The following is a 14,039-nucleotide window of genomic DNA, read 5'->3' as shown; positions in this document are numbered from 1 at the left end:
GTTTGATATTCTGATATTAATTTGTTTATTATCGGGATGTATAATTAACTGGAATTTGGCATTCACCAACCATGCATCAAAAACAGAAGTGTATTCACAGAATGTTCTAGCAACAACAGAATGTCATTGATCTTTTTTCTGTTTTCTAGTTACTAAAATTCTTTTGTGACTAAGTAAGCCAACCTGGAATAAAATAATCCATTGGCCGGACCTTATATACTCTAACACTAACACCTGAAACACCATAACTTCTTTTTTCATAAGCTGATGATCTGTGCTGTTCACTTTCTGTCCAACTTGACCAGGTAAGTCATGCCCCCCAAACTTGTCTAGCATTTGCTTGTACCAAGGGAATACTTCCACATGCCCCAGTCTTCACTGTGTTTATGTTTCTAAGGGTGCTGTTTGGCTTTTATGTTACGTTGCTATTAAATGATTCTGAGATACTGAATAAAGTAAATAAATCAGAAACTAAACACCTATTGCTATGGTGCCGATGACAAGGAATTCAGCAGTCACTTTGAGTCTCCTCAGAATCTACATTACAAATTTAAAATACGTACACTGCTTGTCCAAAAGGAAGAAAGTGACGTTATAGTGTGTGTTCTTATGAAAGTATTATGTCATTAATTTCAAATATGTCAAATGAAGTAAGGAGATTGGGGATTTATTAAGAACCTTTAGCAGTAAAAAGCTTTAGCTGAACTGGGTTTTCAGTCTATGGGGCCAGACTGACAGAACCTTCTTTTGAGGATCCAACTTCTGGGGTAATGGGGCTCACCTAGTCCTACCACTCCGATCTCAAACAACTTCACTATGTGGTCCTCTCGAAATCAGCTCCAATCTCTCCAGTGTCCAAATCTCTATCCTAAGTCCTGAGGCTGCAGAGTAGCTCTGTCTCCAGTGCTGAGGCGAGGGCAAGAGCCCGCTATGTGCTCATATTCCCCACATGGAGGCTCCAGCTCTAGCCCCGCATAAAGCACTGAAGGCCACCCATGTAGGGATGACACCAAATATGCTACAGAGAGTGTGGGTCTCCCTGCTCAAATGATGTCAGCATGTCAGACCCAGAACAAAGAAGATCGATCTATTTATACATTGTGTGTTCACAGTGTGCTAAGCACTGTATGTGGTGGCCTTCCACAGCCCTGCCCTTACTGTTCCCAATTTACAGATGGAAACAGGAAGGAGGAGGTGGAATAATTTGCACAGGGTTGGAGGACTTGGAGCACGCATTCTGAGCCACCACCTCAGAGCAGAGACCTCAGGGCCAGCTGTAGTCTTCTCACTAGGGAGAATGTACATATAACACAGCACTGGGCGAGGTAGGAAGGGCTCCTTGCCTGCATAGCTAGCAAATGCCTTGAGCCTGGTGGACCCTGTGCAACCCTCCTTGCTCCAGCCACCTCCACCGCGGTCAGAACAGCTAGTCACTTAATCAAAATGAAAACAAACTTCCGCTTCAACTGATAAGAAAAAAAAATCTAAGATAATAACTAACATTCACGCAGCACTTTAGAGTGTGAGGAGCCCTGCGGGACTTGCCTGCAGGCACATCCCAGGGCTACCAGATCAGGCCTACATGCTCTGACTCCACTTCCTGTGATCTTGCCGTGAGGCATCCAAGCTTCTCCTCCCAGTCTACCCGTTCTGCAAACTAGGAAGATGTTTGCAGGCTGAATGTTAACTTATTGAACATGAAAAACTGCAATTGCAAGATTATGGGAAATTAATGTCATCCACATTAGAAACCAAGTTAGAAACTTCCACGTTAGAAGCCATATTAAACTGCTTCTCCCATTCGGGGACTGTCTCTAAATATATCCCGACTCCATCTTGTTCTCTGAATATTCTTTTCCCATTCTTTAATTTTATCTCTGTCATCCCATATTAGAGTATCTGGACATATCTGGATAGCCTCCTAAGTGGTCTTCAGGCATATATCTAGTTCTGCCCCATCATGAGCCACTCTCCTATTTTCCTCCATAGTTAATAAATGTCAGTTGTTATTTCTAAAAACAAAGATTACTCATAATATTTCTCTGCCTTACACCCTCCAATTTATCCCCAGGGCTTTAAGGATTAACTCCCAAGTCCTCTGCTAGCCCACAGGCTCTTGAACTTAAGGACAAGTGTCCAAACAACCTCTCAAAACTAAAATATCTCAGAAACATCTGCGAAAACGCTACACAAGAAAAATTAGTTCACTCACCTCCCCCACAGCAACCAAGACTAAAAATTATTTAGCTCAGGCCTTTCCTGCTTTACCCAATTGGCAAACTTTTCCACACCAGTAAGCAATCTTCCTCATTTAAATAAAAGTTAAAGATATCCTCCCATTTAAAAACCTAATAAAGTTTTATAAATTTTATTTACCATTTCCCACAAAAAAAAAAAAAACAGGAGAGAAAAAATCATGTATTTTACCTGTACCATCCAAAGTGTATGTAGAAAGTCCTCAGTTGCCTCCCGAATGTCTTAATCAAGATGGCTACAGTTGGAAAGAATCAGAGCAAAGGGCCTGGCATCACTGGGCTCCTGTTGCTCAATGCTGTTTAGGAGTAAACCTGGTTTTCTTTTGTGCTGGTCAAAGGAAAGAGCAATGTTTGCATTGTTACATGCATTACCTGTAGCAACAGCAAACACTTCACATAACTCCCAAGCCACACAATAACAAAGCATAGAGCTGGGGTCAGAATCAGGACTGTTATCATGGATCAGTGAGTAGATTCCCTCATTCTGGTAAAAAAAAAAATAGTACAAACTACAACATACATAAATGTTTCCTTTAAATTCAATTTTATGGCCACAAAAGAACCTATTTTGTTCTTTTTCTAATCAAATCTTTTGTGGCATATAAATATAATTTGGCATATGAGCCTACGAGCTTTTTACCTTATTTTGAAGTTGATATTTTGAATATTTATCTTGAAAAGTATGTTTTCATCTAGACACTACAAAGTGGAGGTAAGTCCCCATAACAAGTGAGTTGCTGCTCCATTTAAAACATGTGCCTGCCAAAAAAAAAAAAAAAGTCTGACTTCAAAGAGTTCACAAGTCAGTTACTTTTTGTTATAGATGACTACCAAATGCTCATATTATCTCTACTTTTCACTTATTCTCTCAACAACCACGTAAGTACCTATTCTGGCCAGGCAGAAATGGGCTCTGAGCAATGCCACAGATGAAGGACGAGGGGACCCCAGAAGATGACAAATGTATCAGATCACTTGTCATCATCATTACCTTCAGAACCCCTGGTCAGAGGTCTTATATCATTTTCTGGGTTTTTTCAAACGGCTTTACTGAGGTATAATTGATATACCAGGAACTACACATGTTTAATGGGTACAGCTGGATGAATTTGGACATATACAAACACCCGTGAAACATTCATCACAATCAAGAGAACAGACATATCCATCACCTCCCAAAGTTTCCTTGTTTCCCTTTGTTTTTGTCTGTTGGTTTGTTTTTTAAGAGGGTAGATGTCATGTTAAGTATTTAACCCTCTTAAATGTTGAAGCACACCATATCATATGTTCATTGTAGTCACTAGGTTGTACAAAGATCTCTAGAATTTATTCATCCAGCATAACTGAAACTGCAACCACTGAGCAACAACTCTCCATTCCCCCCACTCAGACCCCCAGGCCTTGACAATCACTATCAAGTTCTCTGCTTTTATCAACTTGACTATTTTAGTAATCTCATATAAGTGGAATCATGCATTATATGCCCTTCTTTGACCAGTTCATTTTACTTAGCATAATGTCCTCCAAGTTCATCCATGTTGTGACAAATTTAAAGCTGAACAATATTCCATTTTATGTATGTATGTGTCACATTTTCTCTTTGCATTTATCTGTCAATGGACATTTGAATGTTGCCATATCTTGGCTATTGTGAATAAAGCTGCAGTGAACATGGGAATGCAAATATCTCTTTGCAATCCTAATTTCAATTCCTTTGGATAAATACCCACAAGTGGGATTGCTGGCCTATATGGTAGTTCTATTTTTACTTTTTTGATAAATCGCCATACTGTTTTTTTTTCTGCAGTGGCTACGCCAATTTACATTCCCACCAACAGAGTACAAGGGTTCCAGTTTCTCCACATCCTCACCAACATCTGTTCTTTTTTTTTTTTAATTAATAGCCATCCCAACAGATGTGAGGTGAAGTCTCATTGTAGTTTTGATTCACATTTTCCTGATAATTAATGGTGTTGAGCATCTCTTCATATCCATGTTGGCCATTTGTATATCTTCTTTGAGGAAATGTCTGTTCAAGTCCTTTACCCATTTCTTTATTGGGTCATTTAGGCGTTTTGGCTATTTAGTGGTAGTCTCATATTGTTTTATCGCCTAGATTGGCAAAGGCACAATCTGTTTCATTTTCTCCTCAATGCAAAATTATCTTTTCTGTGAGGTAGAACACACAAGAAGCAAAGTTCCTTCAAAGGTGACCACAGAATTTCAATTCCAGAGATCAAGAAATTCTATCTAAAAGAACAGGTGCATTTGATGGGGCGCCTGGGTGGCACAGCGGTTAAGCGTCTGCCTTCGGCTCAGGGCGTGATCCCGGCATTATGGGATTGAGCCCCACATCAGGCTCCTCCGCTATGAGCCTGCTTCTTCCTCTCCCACTCCCCCTGCTTGTGTTCCCTCTCTCGCTGGCTGTCTCTATCTCTGTCGAATAAATAAACAAAATCTTAAAAAAAAAAAAAAAAAGAACTGGTGCATTTGAAAAACTTGGCATCTCTTGATAAGTTCAGCAGCAGGGGGCAGGATGGTGCAACAGAAAGATCAGAGCTTGGCCAGCTGGAAACCTAGGACTGGTTTCCCCTCTGCTGCTCCTGTTAAACCAGTCTGCACAGTAAGGAGCTGCACCCAGAATATTTTTTCTTTCATTCAGCAATATTATTGCATACCTACTATGTGCTGGAACAGACCTGGCCATTTAGAGTTTATGTTCTTATATGGATGGTAGGCAGCTTACAAGTAATTTCATGAGTCACGTTGTTTCAGACAGTGCTGAACACTACAAGTAAACCACCGCTGGCCTTCTGCCTGACCTCTCCCTACTAGTCCTGACCCCTTTAAGGGCTTTGCACATGCTGGGTTGCTTTTTTCTTCCTGAGACTTTCCAATTAAGTCTCAGCTCTGATGTCACTCCTTTGAGGCCACTCTGGCCAATACTGGCTCACCCTCCCCCAGTCACTGAACAGCACAGCACTTTGTTTTATTTCATTTGGGGCATTTGGCACTGTCTAAAACAATATTACTAATTTACTTAGAAGAATGTAGTTTCTAAATAGCCAGGGTTTTTTTATTATTATTATTATTGATATGCAGGTGGACAAATGATTTCATTTTTACTTTGTCCAGAATGTCCCACAAACTACAGAACGAAGAAGAATTTCTGGGACACCTGGGTGGCTCAGTCACTTGAGTGTCTGCCTTCTGCTCAAGTCATGATCCCAGGGTCCTGGGATCCAGGCCCTCCTTGGACTCCCCACTCAGCAGGAAGCCTGCTTCTCCCTCTCCCTCTGCTCCCCCTGCTTATGCTCTCTCTCTCTATCAAATAAATAAATAAAATCTTTAAAAAAATATATTTCTGAACTATCTTCCAAGGATGTTCTGAAGAATATTTTTAATGAGGGGTAGGTATTGAACATATTTACTTATTTATCTATTTGTCTATTTCACATCTTGTAAAAGAAGTCACATATATGCACCAGGAATTTTTCTCTTTTAGTAAAGGAATCTCGACAATGCCCTTAATTTCTCTAAACCTTTGTTTTAAAATGAGGCTAATAGTCCCTCCTGGTAGGATTCTTTTCTGATTCTTAAACAGGATAATTGAAAGCTCCCAGCAAAGTATCAAACATAAAGAGGATACGTCAATTAGATCATGAATTAGAATTAGAGTTTAGTGAATATTCGGAAAAGCTTCCAGTAATATGCTTTGGTGTGCTCTGAAGTTCTGACTTTAGAAAACAGCAACGGCAATGGCCAGACAATAGAGTCAGATCCTTAATGGTGTGTCACAACAAGGAGTGATGCAATGGGCAATGTACACAGAAAACATTCCAGCCTATACTTACAACCCCATCAAGCAAAGAAAGCATACAGGTGCCAAAAATACACCAGTCCTTCCACCTTCCTCAGGATCCAGTTATACAACAGCCCAGCACTGAGGGTGCTGAGGGACGCTCCCCCGCCCCAGCTCCAGGCAGCAGATAACATCACTGACTAGCTGGCAGACTAAAGAATAATGCAAGACAAAGGTACTTGGTCTCACAGATACAGACATTGAGCCCAGAGAGACAGAGCTTTTTCCTGAGATCAGACACCCCTTTAGTAGCTGAGTCTAATCTCAAACTCAGCCTCTGGGCTGTTTAATCCACTGAAAAGCAGCTACTATACCCACATGGTCATGGTTCACGATCTAAGTAAACAATGGGACAAAGGAAATTATTTTTATTCCTTCACTCGGTAAACATTTATTGAGGACCTGTTTGACTGGATACACACATTCTGAGGATTACAAATTCAATGGGCTCCCAGACAGATCTATAGATGCTTGAAAAAAACTCCATCAACCTCCTCCTGCTCTCTGCATAGTTACTAAAGACCAGCCTGACCCCAGTCTTCACAGGAGGGGAAGGGTCCCGATGTAATCTCAGGACGCACAACTATATTTAAAGACAAGTCAGTAGAGATAAAGCAATGCTCAAACTGTACTGTGGGCTGAAGCTCAAATAAAAAAACATGCACAATTTTATCACATTAGTTGATAATTCATAATTTGAATTATGAATTCAAATTCATAATTCACTCATAATTTCTGCAGCAATTTGCTTGGGATATAGTTATATCAGGGAAGGGAGAAGAGAGAACAGCATCTGCAAAAACATGGAAACGAGAGAAGCTTTGTGCATTGAGACAAGGAAGCACAGAATATCAATGTGGCTAATGGTGGTATTAGGTTGAGCTGTATAAATTCCGATTTTTGTGTGTCAAAAATGGTCAATTACCAGTAATTTCATATCATTTAACATTATATACGTATAGTAAGGCAATGAGAGAGGCTGCTAGAAGGGTAGGCAGGGGCTACCCCATCATGGGGTTTAGATTTATACTACAACCTATGAGAAGCCACTAAAGAAGTTTAGCAGAGGAGGTACATGGTATTTTTTATAGTTACCATTCTGATGATATGGTTGAGCTCGAAGGCAGTGAAACTGAATATAAAGAAACCAGTTAAGTGACAATACCAATAATTCATTAATTCAATAGTATTTATTGATTGCTATGATACAATAGCCCCCAAAAGATGTCCAGAGAGACACTGCAAATGTGATTACACCAAGAATTTTGAGATGGGAGGATTATCCTAGGTCATCTAGGTGAGCCCAGTGTAATCACAAGGATTTTTTTTTAAGATGTATTTATTTATTCTAGAGAGGGATTGAGAGAATGCATGGTGGGGTGGGGGGTGCAGAGGGAGAGGGAAAGGGGAAGCAGATTCTCTGTTGAGCACAGAGCCCTGCACCTGCATGGGTCTCTTCTCTGGACCTGGAGATCATGACCTGAGCAGAAACCAAGAGCCAGGCACAACCGACTGAGCCACCCAGGTGCGCCACAAGGATTCTTATAAGAGGGAGACAGGAGAGCCAGAGTCAGAGAGAGATTGGAAGATGCTATGTTTTAAAGATGGAAGAAGGGCCTACAATCCAAGGAAGGAAGGCAGCTCCTAGAAGCTAAAAAAAGGCAAGGAATTGATCCTCCCGTAGAGCCTCCAGAAGGAATGCAGTCCTGGGACACCTTGATTTTAGCCCACAAAGACCCATTTTGGACTAGTGACCTCCAGAACTGTAAAATGATAAATTTATGTTGTTTTGAGCCACTAAGTTTCTGGTAATTTATTATAGCAGCAATAGCAAACAGTTGCCTACTGTAGTAATGAATTTTATGTGTCAACCTGACTGGGCCATCAGGTGCCCAGATATTTGCTTAAACATTATTCTGGGTGTGTCTGTGAGGTGTATCTGGATAAGATTAACATTTTAATGGGTAGACTGAGTAAAGCAGATTGCACTTCCCCATGTAAATGGACTTCATCCAATACGTTAAAGGCCTGAATGGAACAAAAAGGCTGAAAAAGGTAGAATTCAATCTTTCTGCCTGCCTGTGTTCGACCTGGGACATGGGTCTTCTCTCCTCCCGACAGACTTGGACTCAGACTGCAACTATACCTTTGGCTTTCCTGGGTACCCAGCTTCCTAACTATAGACCTTGGGACTTCTTAGCCTCCATGATCACGTAAGCCAAGTCCTTCCAGAAAACTTCACTATATATATATATACACACACACACACACACACATATATATATAATCTCCTATTGGTTCAATTTCTCTGGAGAACCCAGACTAATACACATACCACCTATAAAGCTCTGGGTAAGAAGTTCTGTGAATTCTGTGGAGTCAGGGCACATCACCCTCCCTGAATATCCATGTTCACCAACCAGGAAGCTCCACTGAGTTTCATGTCCAGTGTTATTTATTGTAGTTTCATTATGTAGGCAGGATTGATTAAATTATTGGCAATGTGATTGAATCAGACCTTCAGCCTTCCTCTCCCTGCCGGAGGTGAGGTGGCTAAGAATCCCAACCCTCTAATCAAAAGGTTGATCTTTCTGGTGACCAGCCCCCATCCTGAAGCTTTCTAGGAGCTCCTGTGAGTCATCTCGTTAGCATAACAATGTCAGTCCCCCCACCCCCAATCAGAAACCCAGGACAAAGACCAGACAAATTCTTTAGTATAACACAGTTCTTTTCACAGGAAATGTTGCATTTGCACAACCGTAACCCCTGGAAGCTTTGGTTGATTTTGAATGGCTCTTAATAAAGGTATCCTTGAGGCTTTTTAGAGGTCATGCTTCATTTGTAAGTGTGCAGGCTTAAAATGGATCTTTTTTTTTAAGATTTTATTTATTTATTCGACAGAGATAGAGACAGCCAGCGAGAGAGGGAACACAAGCAGGGGGAGTGGGAGAGGAACAAGCAGGCTCACATCGGAGGAGCCTGATGTGGGGCTCGATACCATAATGCCGGGATCACACCATGAGCCGAAGGCAGACGCTTAACCGCTGTGCCACCCAGGCGCCCCTTAAAATGGATCTTAACAAACACATTTGTCCCAAACATGACAACCGCACCTATGAAAAACAATACATTTCATATTGCTACCTTCCTTTCTCGCTAGATTTCTTGAAAGCAACAAGAAAGCAAAGTTTGGTTAAAAAAAATAGTTTAAGAGACACTGGTACCAAAGGCTTCCTTGGACACAGTTCCAGTTTTGCAAGATGGAAACAGTTCTGGGGACGGACAGGTGTTGGTGGCACAACAAGAGTTGATTTAATGCCACTGCACTGGGCACTTAAACATGGTTAAGATGGTCAATTTTGCGCAATGTCTGTTTTGCCACAATTTAAAAAAGAAAGCTCCCTTGGGTCATTTGTGGACTAATTTAATCTGAGCTCAAGGAGAGAATCTTTTCCAATGTAATCAGTAGCTTCCCTTCTCCACTCCCTCAAAGGGGGCTAGGACAGCTGCCAATGGTGGGGAGTGAAAGAGTGGGGCACCTCACTGTCCCCTCCTTGGCAGCTGCAAGGAGCCCTCAGACAGGAAGGGGCTTCTGCCACCCAGCACCACCTTCTGAAGACGCTCTGCTATCTTCACGGAGAAACCTGGTTCTCAGGAGTGGCCACTCTGGCTCAGAAGATAAATAGAACTTTATGACTAGAGGTTCCACGCAAACTGATTGGGCACCTGTCCAGTAAGAAAACATGGTTAAATGTAGCTGATGTGTTGCAGTAGTGGGATCCTGGTCGATGGACCTTTTTTTCCCCCTATAAATTGAGATTGGAATTTTTGACGAAAGCTTTAAAACCTGAATTATCTCTCAAAGACATTTCCCTGCAGAATTTAAATGTGCTATTGCCTTCTCTCCCCCTGCTCTGGCTTAAAAGTGTTGTGTCTCCTCATCTCTATTTGCTATTTTATTACAGTGACTGAATTTTTCATCTTTATGTAATAACTGCTTGTTGGGTCACTGTCCAGATGTTTCCTATTAGCATTTCCTCATGTAGCATCTAAAAAGCTTCAGGGGAGAACCTTACATTTATCCCCTGAAATACGTACATTTCAGGAGTGCCTGGTTGGTTCAGTGGGTAGAGCATGAGACTCTCGATTTCACGGTCATGAGTTTGAGCCCCCATGTTGAGGGTAGAGGTTACTTAAAAAAAAAAAAAAGCCCTACATTTCACATTCCACTTACCTGTGAAATGTTCAGGCTGATGGCCATTTGTTGAGCATCTGTTATGTGCCACTGACTATGGCACATTTGGCTCTGGGCACATACACATAGTAGAGAAACAGGCTGTAAAGAGTTCCTGCTCTTCCAAAAATACCTGACAACTAAGGTGAGCTTATTTTGCCGATAGAAAGTATTCTCTCATTTGTTCTTCTGAACAGGCTTTAGGAACTTTAGTAATAGAATAAAATTGAATAAAGATTTATTTTTAGATAGTCTTCATTCTTTCAGCACACATCCAGACCCCCCCTACTTGTGGGTACAATTAAGTTGCATTTTCCTGAGATTTGCTAGCTTGTGAGGCCTTACTTGAGTGGCTATAGAAACTTAGTTCTTGGAAACCTTCTAACTGTACTCCTCCACGGTCCCCTTGGGCTTATGAGGTGAGTCCAGGATAAGGCTATGCAGGCCCAAATCAGTGCATCCCGCTTCCTCATGGAAATCCACTGCATAGGAGCACTTGAAAGAGGCTCCTCCTGAGGCGGGGCTGCTGGCTCTCTGAGCCCAGGCAGCTCCTCAAAGGGCTATGACTTTCCCTGCTGGAAACCCACGGCCTGCCTACGATCTTTGGATGAGATGAGAATGTCCCTCTCCCCAGTGTTGGATCACACATGCCAGCTGGGCACTGGAAGGAACAGTGTCTCTTAGAAAAGTTTCTTGGGGCTCCTGGGTGGCTCAGTCAATTAAACATTTGTCTTTGGCTCGGGTCATGATCCTGGGATCAAGCCCCACATTGGACTCCCTGCTCAGCGGGGAGCCTGCTTCTCCCTCTCCTATTCCCCTGCGTGTGCTCTCTCTCTCTGTCAAATAAATAAATAAATAATCTTAAAAAAAAAAAGAAGAAAGTTTCTTCACGTCTTCTGACTACTTCTTGAATTTCTAGTTGCCTTGTGTCAGTTTATCAAGCCAGGCAAAAACAATACATTCCTACTTAGTGCTCATGCTGTGGCTCGGTGGTCAGACCATCCCAGCTCTGCAATCTTGGCCAAATCTACTAGCTTCTCTGTGCTTTAGTTTCTTTAATTATAAAGGAAGGTATTAATAGTAATTATTTAATTGGGTTGTTGAAGATCAAATTAGATAATTATATATAGTGCTTAGAATACCGCTGAGCATAGAGGGAATGCCTGATAAATGTTAACTGCTGCTTTTATCATCATCATATCCATCAGTTCATCTCTCCACACTTAGTCCACAAGCACACATGCACAAGACGTTCTCTGCTTCAGCAGCCGTCCCTCCATGTCACCTGACACGACTCAATCTAGAATAACCAGTGTCATTTGACTCAATCTGCCTGAGAGATCAGAAATAAAATGTAGACAGTCATTTTCAGAAACCACCTCATTAGTCTGTTTATTTTATTTTTTTTTAAGATTTTATTTATTTTAGAGAAAGAGAGTGAGCAAGAGAGCAGAAGGGGGGCTGGATAGGGGAGGCTGAAGGAGACTCCCTGCTGAGCAGGGAGCCTGCCCTGTGGGGCTCCATCCCAGGACTCCAGGATCACAACCTGAGCCAAAGGCAGATGCTTAACTGACTGAGCCACCCAGGTGCCCCTAGCCTGTTTAGTTTAATTCTACATAAAGAACCACAAAAAATGAATGTGTCAATTATATCCTGAAAGTTAATCTGAGATCCCAACAGATAATGAATCGATGAATGAATGAATGAACGAATGAATGAATATGTTATCCAAGCAGTTTCAACATCGTTAAGAGTCACCTCACTCTCAAATATGATCACATTTGGCTCCAAGTGTCTGAATTTAACATTGGATAGTAGACAGTTCAACAGTAAGATCAATATATTTTAACCCCTCCAGCTTCATTTCAAACTTTCACAAACACAGTTCTGACTCTAAATCACACAGTACCATCAAAAGTATACATCCTTTCTCCTCACAATTTATACCACTTCTGTTTTTCCACTTTGTTTTGGTGACCTTACTTTGCTCCCCAATTTCCCAACCACATAACCTTTGAGTCATTCTTGACTCCCCTCTCCCCTTTCCTTCCTGAATTTTCCTTCCTGAATAAACTACCAACAAATCTGCTGCTACTTGTTCCAATGTAATGCCCTACCCCAGCGGCAGCAGTGCAAACCTCTATTGTTGTAACCACCTTCCAGGGGGATTTCCAGCTCCAGGCATTCCTGAGGCCTCCTGCAAACCTGCAGAGGGACTGTTCCAGCCTTTCACTGCCTCCTTTCCTGACTCACATAGAGAATCAGCTCTCTGCAGAGCTGACAAGGGAGGAAAACAACCAGGCAAGTGCTTCCTACCAACCCAAAGTACCAGGAACTGGGGGCTTTCCCACAAGGCCAGGCCAGGATCTAGGCGAAGGAATGTCCCTGTTCCAAGGCACAGCTTGGGCTGGAGTCTGACACCACCCTTGCAAACCTGTTTGAAGCTGAGCAAAAGTCTTGCCAATGTCAAGCTGGAGAACTCCTCCTCTCACCCTGGGAGGAGTGGTTTCCTGCTTTTCGTGGCCTCTCACAGGAGGGAAGTGGAGTAACTAACAATCATTCTGCAGGATTCTCACTTCAGACACCAAAATCCAAAAATGCAATGGAAGTAAGCTTTCTGTGAGATAATGACAGACTGGCCAAGACCTATTGAGTCCTGCAAAATAATTCTACTAACTTAGGGATCTATTATCATTTATATCTAGATAGATAGATAGATAGATAGATAGATAGATAGATAGATGAGAGATGATAGATAGATGATAGATAGATAGATGATGATAGATAGATAGATAGATAGATAGATAATAGATAGATATAGATGTATATATAAATAACTCTTTATAGACTCTTTTCCTTCAAAATTGGATTTAAACACCCCTGGCTCCTTAAATGGTTTCAGACCCTTCCTCATCTTGACTGTGTCAGGTTGTCGATTTCTGTCAAAGTACAGCACCCAAGAGGGAATGCGGGATTCCTGAGGGAAACTTGAAGTGAGCTTTTTGTCCCAACACTGCCGTGTTTTCCATATATCGACCTAAGCTAAAATCCTTACTCTTTCTTCACATGAACCAACCACTTCTAAGCCCAGGTGTTCTGTTCTAGACTAAAGCAATTGGGTTGGAAGGCCTTTGTTTGTTTCATTTGTTTGTTTTCTAGAAGAATCAAGAAGTTTAGAGCTAAATAGTCTGTTGATATTGCTAGTACACATTGTGGGTTGCAGCCCATTTGCAGGTCACGAAATCAATTTTCTTTTAAAAATGAAATAAAATATTAAAAAATAAATTGAAGTTAAAAATAAAACAAAAATAAAATAGAGTAAGATATCAGCGTGCATTGCACTTACGAAGGGCAAGTATTATTTCATGAAACTTGTGTTTCAGATTTATATACATACGTGTCTGTGTACGTATGCACGCATGTGCATACTAAATTATGACCATAATTAAGTTTTGGTCAAAAAATGTTAAAGCCAATCATCTAGTCCAACCAGGAACGAGCAGTGTGCTATAATGGATAAGCGCTTATTTGAAATTTAGAGTCGGAAAATCTTTGGTTTCAAATCTTGGCTCTGGCACCTAGGAATTGCATGACCACAGGACACGATTAAGCTTCACTTACATTCACTTCAGTTCTTCGTCTATAAAGCAGGGGTAACAACAGTATTTTCCTCCAAGAAGTGTTAAGG

The 14,039-nt window shown here is 41.4% G+C and overlaps 1 protein-coding gene across 1 annotated transcript in view; it reads right to left on the bottom strand.

Moving 5' to 3' along the window:
* The window catches only part of RP1 (RP1 axonemal microtubule associated), a 345,533-nt gene extending 343,036 nt beyond the window's left edge, over positions 1-2,497 (bottom strand). The window contains exon 1 of the mRNA XM_044390380.3: positions 2,428-2,497. Within this exon, the coding sequence (XP_044246315.3) occupies positions 2,428-2,436 (9 nt within the window). The 5' untranslated portion in view covers positions 2,437-2,497. The remainder of the gene's footprint in view (positions 1-2,427) is intronic.
* Between the last annotated feature and the right edge of the window lie 11,542 nt (positions 2,498-14,039).

This window comes from Ursus arctos, unplaced genomic scaffold, assembly GCF_023065955.2.
Source record: "Ursus arctos isolate Adak ecotype North America unplaced genomic scaffold, UrsArc2.0 scaffold_6, whole genome shotgun sequence".
In the NCBI taxonomy this organism is placed as follows: Eukaryota; Metazoa; Chordata; class Mammalia; order Carnivora; family Ursidae; genus Ursus; species Ursus arctos.
Note: the sequence above shows the minus strand (reverse complement) of the source record. Positions and strands in the feature narration are given on the sequence as shown.